Source organism: Harpegnathos saltator, unplaced genomic scaffold (assembly GCF_003227715.2).
Source record: "Harpegnathos saltator strain DR-91 unplaced genomic scaffold, Hsal_v8.6 scaffold690, whole genome shotgun sequence".
In the NCBI taxonomy this organism is placed as follows: Eukaryota; Metazoa; Arthropoda; class Insecta; order Hymenoptera; family Formicidae; genus Harpegnathos; species Harpegnathos saltator.
Window position 1 is genome coordinate 39,009 of NW_020230527.1, and position 7,987 is coordinate 46,995.

Sequence of the window (7,987 nt, forward strand, 5' to 3'; positions counted from 1 at the left end):
AGGTTAGGTATAATTAATATATTATTTCAAATTTCACATATTACGTGCATAACTCTTTATTGTGTTTGTTGGAATTACAAATAAATTTGTATAATCTAAGCGCAGTTATTTACACTAGGAGGAAAATATTAATATCGCAAACGCATTAACATGAATTTTTTTTCCATAACGAAGAAAACAAATATTCCACCTATTGCACGTATTCTTTTCTTTCTAGGAATTCTCAAGTATATACATACTTTCTGGATAATTATATATTCGAATTTATTTTACAGTTAGGACAAAATTGTTCTGGATACCGAAGATACAGTTGATGCTTCAATGAAGGAATTTATTTTCGGATTGTTAAAAAATAACTTATTTTATTGAACCATCAGATGCTGTAAAATACTTCGAGAAAAAATTGTCCGAATTGTATCAATTCCAAGTCTACAATCGTACTTGCGTAAGGTCTAGGATCTGTAGGTCTAGAAAGGATCTATGTATGTTATTTCCGATAAGGTTGGTAGTGCAAAATGATGATGCTTGCGAGTAATAATTTGCGAGTTTGATCGGTTATGATGAAAGTCGAAGTGATAGTATACGAGATATCTAACGTTGCAAATATGACGAGAAAATGTGAAAAACGTAGGTATTTTTATCATACTTTTATCGATCGGATGAAAGTATAATAAAGAGACACTATGTGTACCGTGTACTATCATGCGAATTCTGTTACAATCGCAAACCCGCGAGCACTCGTTTGCATTTGATCTTGATCGGAAGAAAAAGCTATTTGTCAAAGCAGCGTATACGAATTTTCGTAACAAAATAAGTGATGCGCAACTGATTGTGCTAGCGAGTAACATTCATTATAAAATAATTAGTCTTATAGTCACGACGATAAAAACAAAACAATAAAATATTTTAGCGAGTCATTAATGTATGAATTGGGAAACTGGTGTAAATCTTATTCGAAATAGTCTGGATAATTTCAGCTGCGATGTTTTGGATGTTATGGATTAATTCGGAAGTCAGTGTGTCCCACTCTACTTCAAGATAATCATTTGTTAACTGCATTAAATATTTGGGATTACCTTTTTCTTGTTTCTCAGTCTTCACATCTCTAATCTTTCTAATTCGCACGGTGACGTTGTGCACATAAAAGTATTGTTCACTCTCTATTTCGATTCCGAAATTCGAGCCTCTTATAGTAATTTCGGCAACGACGTCCGCAAGAATACTATTTAATTCGTATGTGCTACTTTTAGTAAGCATACGCACGAACGAGCTGAATGCATTGAACGTAGTGGACACTCTGACGAGTGAAAAGTGTGCGAGAAACTGAATGAAATCATTCCTGTCGGTAACTCTAAAAATAACAATTTTAAGATAGTTTTGTGCTCAGTTGGTCACCAACCGCAGACGGATTCATCCGGATGTGAATCGTTTCGGCCAAGTTGCTTTCCTTTATCATACGATGAATATTGTTGAGATATGTCAATTGATCGCTTAGCGCATTTTTAAGGTCCTTAACACTTCCTTCGGACATTGTAGGAATTCTCCATACAACAATATTCGTCGTAGTGAAATATTGGCTAAACGCTAGCGAATGATCCGTCGATGTGTTTATCTATTAGACAATAATTACTTACCTGACTTTACTTATCCTGAACTTTGATATACCGCTGATGAATGTATCTCTAAACTTTATCATAGGGATAAAATCATTTGTAAAAATCATTTTGTTCAATTGTATATAATATGGCTCGAAAGCGGGTATGCTCAAAAGCGGAACACCTTGCGCTAAGTAAGGCTTCATCGATTCCAGGCTTTGCGGTAAGCATCTTTGGAGTTCTGATCTTGGACATGTGTGTAGATCCGGTACTAACAACAAAATAAAATGTCTTTGTAATCTTTCCTGCAAACGTATATCAAAGCGACGTAAGTCATCAATCTCATGTCCGATCCGGAAAGCGTGCGATTCTCGTGAGAAGGAAAATCGACGCGATTCGACTAATATATAAAATCGCTCGTGTCTATCACAAGATAGTCGCATAAAACTGAGCACCATACATGCTCATACTCGTTGGAGAGTATTATTTTATCCGATGATCGCGATGTTACTTACATATGGTTTTTAGGTGGAAGGCAGATATGTTCGCGATGAAGCTGCTCGTTATAACGAGGAGTGTAAAGATGATACGCATTTTGCTTGCGGAAAGGTTCTTGCTCCAATTGGAACTTAACGAAACGCTGAGCGGTTTCAAAATGTAGATTTATCGGCAGTGGTGTAATCGTGTAGTTTCGAAGATAATCCAATCACTTTGCGCTGTTCTCGACTTCACGACTTCCGTTAACATACCAATTCGACACGTCGAGGGCATATTTTAAACATAACGATCACGTGCCGACAGGATGTAAATCACGAGTTGTTTCCTTGTTTAGCGTTGAGGCAGAGACATAGTGAGAGAACAATGATAAATATGTAAACACTTTACAAATGTTTTCGCTAAATCCTTGCAAAAAATCTTCCTTCGCGATTGCCACCCGCCGAGGCGATTATTTGGAACGAAATAATTTGTCAATTAAAATTATAACATCGGTTCTTATCTTAACGCATTACGTTAAATTGGCGACTTGAATTGATGACGTCAGTTTTCGAAAAGTTAACATTTGGAAAGATCGATTCGCATCTACATCTGGAAATTCTGTTTGGTAGATTTTCACGAGGAATAATAATGCGCTGAACGAGAAAATATTTGAATTAGAAAGATATCTCTCCTGATTTTTAATAATTTTGACTTATACTATTATCTGTTTGGGACCGCATAAAATATTTTCTGTGGATGTTTATACACGTATATAGCTTTCACGTTAAATCAACCAAGGATTAATGTATTATACCTCAAATTTTTTTTTTAACATACATAACTCTTTATTACGTGTTCTCAAAATACAAAATCATTTTGTATCATATTTGCATTGCGATATTTGTGTGATAAAATTGTCAGCAATATGGAAGTGTTGGAAGGATGCTTTATTTTACAAACGAGTTCGCTCATTAAATCATCGGTTATGTTCTAAGTTGTATAGAAAAAACTAAGTCTATTCTCGTTTGCATAACGGTTTATAAATATTATCTACGACACAGTTACAAGCGCACCGAATGTTTAAAATTGCTCGATGATTGGTTATGATAGAAGGCGGTGTGCTAATATAGGAGATATCATCCGACGTTACAACTCTAACGAGAGATTCGCGATGATTCCACGTATTTTTATTAAACTTTTACCTACCAAGATAAAAATACAATAAAAATATAATAAACTATTTACACCATGTACAATCATTTGAATTTTATTATAACTGTTTATTATCCTCGCATCCTTGATGATATGGTGAACTTGGTTTTAGCTTCGTCAGAAGAGACGTTTTGTAAATCGCTGCATGTGAATAATCGCTTAATATGAAATAATAAATTGTATACAATTGATTGTTCTGAAGATTAATATTTGTCATACAGTGATGGGTGTTTCGTTACAACGATAAAACAAAGACAACTGCGCATCTAGAAAATCAGCAATTCGTGAATTGGATATTTCAAGAAGATTTTATTCGCAATTGTTTGGATAATATCAGAGGCGAATAATTGAATTATATGCATGTTTCGAACTGGGAATATATAGCTATAGCTCCCCAGTTGTTATGCAGATAGGAATTTATGTCGATGACTGCTTTGGAGTACCATTGACTTATTATTTCCGTGGTGATGTCCACATTCCCTATACTTTCGAATATTATGTTGACATAATAAACGTTGAAATATCCATAGGCCGTTGTCCAGTGCTTGCTATATCCACCTTGTATAATGATGCTAACGTTGATATTCGTCAAGTCGTTCGTTATAATGTGAGACGTGACAAATGCAGTTTTACTATATAAGTTGTAGTTAGCTGATACATTGATGGATGGAAAGTATGCGTTAAATTTAATCTCATGCATACTGAGGGTAAAGTTGCTGAAAGTAACACTGAAAACCACAATTTTACGTTTGTCTTGCACTCATCTGTGCTCACGTGATCCATGATTGAATTCATCATGTGGATCGCTTTTGCAGAATAAGGCTATCTATCGATTTTACGTCGACCCACATGAATACAATTATCCTTCATCCGAATCGTGCGTGAATTATTCAGAGATGTATCTCGACCGGTGTACGTCAATTTGTATATTAATAATGACTTATCGAACATTATGTATCGTGAAGTCTGGAATGCCATAGATAATTATGTCCGAGATCGAAAGGAGAGTAACAGAGTCGTCTTTGACGAAATAAGGTACATTATTAACACGATAGGGATCGGAAGAAGTCAAGCTGCGTGACGCCGATTTTTAGGAGTTCTTTCATCGACTCAATACTGTATTAGGCATGCATTGACCGTTTCTGTTTTGATCCGTCGCAAACATGTTTGCAGATAGTCTACTACATAATAACATAATAGAACATAATAAAATTGCAATTTCTTCTCTGTGCAAAGATGTTTGCAGATAGTCTACTACATAATAACATAATAGAACATAATAAAATTGCAATTTCTTCTCTGTGCAAAGATGAAAGAGAACGTAATTTCCTACGCATTTGATTCGGTAAACGCGTGGTTCTACATTAGGAAAAAAAATGTAGTATCTCTAACAAAACTGTTTAGTTGAAGCATTTTTTAATAGCATCCAAATATTTTTTTATTTTATATAACATGTTTTATACAACAAAATATATTTAGTTGTCTCAACTAAATATATTTTTCTGCTTTGTTCTCTGGACCAAATGACTTCATATATAAAAATTAAGCATTTTACTAGGTGCGCAACTAAGTTTCCGGATTTCACACATGGATGGCGCTAACGACACATGTAGTCGACATACATGTCTGAAGTTATGTTTTTTTTATAATTTGGACATCTGTTAACAATAACCAGTCGTAATACCAACACATATCGCAACGCAGAAATATTTTTTCTAACAACGAAGATATCGAGTTTTGTGCCACATAAACAGCATTTGCGGGAAGCATTGCTTTTCTGCTTTAACTTGAAAAAAAGTGCAGTTGAAACACGTCGTTTGCTTGAGGAGGTCTACGGTGAACACGCTCCATCGAAAACTACCTGTGAAGATTGGTTTAAACGCTTCAGAAGTGGCGATTTCGACACTGAGGACAAGGAGCGCTCCGGAAGACTACCAAATACAATTGAGGACGCCGATCCGCAAGCGTTATTGGATGAAGATACGGAAACACAAGTTCAACTTGCGGAGGCATTAAACATGATTCGCCAAGGTATTTCCAAACGTTTACATGCCATGGGAAAAATTCAAAAGAAAGGAAAATGGATGCCGCATGAGTTGACTGAGAGACAGATGGAAAATCGAAGAGACATTTCCGAAATTTTGCTTTTGCGGCATGAAAGAAAGAGTTTCCTGCATCGAATTGTTACTGGCGATGAGAAATGGATATATTTCGAGAATCCCAAACGCAAAAAGTCATGGCTTTCACCTGGCGAAGCATCAACATCGACGGCACGGCTAAATCACTTCGGAAAGAAGACAATGCTCTGCGTTTGGTGGGACCAGAAAGGAATCGTGTACTATGAGGTGCTGAATGAGCGGGCGAAACTGTCAATGGGCATCGCTACCGACAACAACTGATCAATTTGAACCATGCATTGCTCGAAAAACGGCCAGAATGGGACACGAGACACGAACGAGTGATATTGCAGCACGATAATGCTCCGTGCCATCGCACTTCCATCGTCCAGGACACCATCAAAACTCTGAAATGGGATCTGCTACTGCACCCGCTAGTAGTACATGGGAAGGTATGGCCCGTCAAAACCGGCGCCGGCGGGTCGAGTGGAGGGGGAATATTTTGACGGGCCATACCTCCCCACAGGCAAAAACTAATCGACTTTTGAAGTAAGCAAATTATGACCGACATTATTAGGGAATTGGCAATTCTGACTCGTGATCAACTACTTAATTTGCATATTGCATTTGCGGAAAAACTCTGTGAACTCTGCTGGATTCGAACCTGGGGACCTCTGGCCCTTGTGAGTCACGCGTCTTACCACTACACTACTGCTATACCCTGATGGAAACTAGTTATAATATAGCCTACATGCGGAAAATATCGACGTCAACAGGTTTTGGAAAAGCTCTGTGTAAGGCCCTGTTGGATTCGAACCTGGGAGAACCTCTGACTCTTGAGTCACGCGTATTATCACTACGCTACTACTATACCCTGATGGAAAACTAGCTATATCGTCTACATGTGGAAAGTATCGACGTCACAAGTTTCGAAAAAACTCTGCAAGCGTAAGCCCTGCTGCTGTGATGGATTCGAACCGGGGCCTCTGGCTCTCGAGTCAAACCATTTTACCACCGCGCTACCGCTATATCCTAACGAAAACTAGGTATATCGTCTACATATGGAAAATATCGACGTCACAAGCTCCAAAAAACCCTGTAAAAGGCCCTCTGTTGGATTCGAGAACTGAGGACCTCTGGCTCTCGAGTCAAACCGTCTTGCCACCGTACTACTGCTGCTGTCTGGTAGAAACTGTCTTTACGACGTAGTCGTATAACGGGGCGAGGATGGATGTGCGTGTGTGTGTGTGGTCATCCCCCACATGTGTGTTCTCTGGAAAAATCCTGTAGAGGTCCTCCTCGGATTCGAACCAGAGTCTGTTGGCTCTTGAGTCAAGCGTCTTATACGCTACGCTATTGCTATACTCTGATGGAAACTAGCTATATTGTGTACTTACGTAAAGTATTGACGTCATGCGTGGAAAATTTCGAAAATTCTAGGTCCTACGGCCTCGAATCTCTAGGGCCCCTGCTCTTGAGGCTTGTGAGCGTGTGTGGACATGTTCGAGCAGATAAGGATAATTTTGAAGATAAAACTATTGTTAAAAGACAATGCCTCCAGTCTATGTCTACCGAATATTTTTACCTGTACATCCCCATCGCTTTCGAACTCGAAAAGTTAACAATGGGTTTTGTTACAACGAATTGGAGATCGCAGGGAAGAGAAAAGAGGTGGAGAGAAAGGAATATACAGCATTTTTATAAAATAAATTCACATTTTATTTTTGAAGTTACATTCGTAGTTTTGCAAACATTCGTAGCATTCTGCATTCGTTACAATTTCGTGTATAATTTCATTTAAATGAATCGTGGTTAACTCATAGAATACAATATTAAAGTACGTGTCTAAAATTGGTAAATTTTTTATTTGACGTCGTACGTTTTCTTCGATTTCTCGATATTTATCAGCGACGCTTCTGTTTCACGAAATCTTCGTTTATGCCTTTCTTCGTAAGATTAAGTTCTATTTCGGATATTAAAATATATTTACAATTACTTACAAGAGCTGCAACCGCTTGTAAGTGTGCGTATCTAACGTCGATACATTTCGCGACAGTTTCCAGACCGTCGAAAGAAGTCTTCTGCATTACAATATTCTCTGTGTATAGTTTACGCTTCTTCAACGGCGGCTGCTTCAAATGTGTAGAGTCCTCCGATCCCTTCTTCACAGACCCGCTTTCGTCCTCCATTTTCCCTCGCTGGCTCACCATTATAGCCCGTGCACCATACGCAGAGGTAAAGCTGATGGCGATGTTGTTAATGATGATAGGGGCTGGCATATTCTTATTTTCCCCGCACAAATAAGAATTTGCAGAGGGTATAATGTCTTTAAATTTCTCCCACGTATTTAAATCAAGGAGAATTCCCGAAGACGTATTTCCCATTATCATGATCGCTGGCTCGAATGTTCCCACGTCGTACATGATGCGCAACCCGACTTGCAGCCTCTTAGTGTCCGAATTGTTAAAAGCGTAAGTCGTGCATAGAAGCATGTTGCGCTCGTTTCTCACTTCTGTAGAGAGGTTGTTCGACGTCTTCTTAAGATCTGCGTTCACGTTAGCGACGGACATTTTTCTTGCAAGAACT

General features: G+C 38.1%; 1 protein-coding gene across 1 annotated transcript; it reads right to left on the bottom strand.

Moving 5' to 3' along the window:
• Window positions 1–483: 483 nt before the first annotated feature.
• LOC112588046 (uncharacterized) lies at window positions 484–2,362 on the bottom strand. Its single transcript, XM_025305299.1, has 3 exons — window positions 2,111–2,362; window positions 1,635–1,866; window positions 484–1,351 (listed from the first exon to the last, which is right to left on the bottom strand). The coding sequence occupies exons 1-3, from the start codon at window positions 2,187–2,189 to the stop codon at window positions 907–909; spliced, it is 756 nt and encodes a 251-aa protein (XP_025161084.1). The 5' UTR covers window positions 2,190–2,362; the 3' UTR covers window positions 484–906.
• Between the last annotated feature and the right edge of the window lie 5,625 nt (window positions 2,363–7,987).

Coding starts and splice junctions, on each gene's coding strand:
- LOC112588046 (XM_025305299.1), bottom strand. CDS start 2,189: ATGCGTATCATCTTTACACTCCTCGTTATAACGAGCAGCTTCATCGCG. Junction 1,867..2,110: donor CTTCCACCTAAAAACCATAT/GTAAGTAACATC, acceptor TTTTGTTGTTAG/TACCGGATCTACACACATGT. Junction 1,352..1,634: donor TTCAGGATAAGTAAAGTCAG/GTAAGTAATTAT, acceptor TGTTATTTTTAG/AGTTACCGACAGGAATGATT.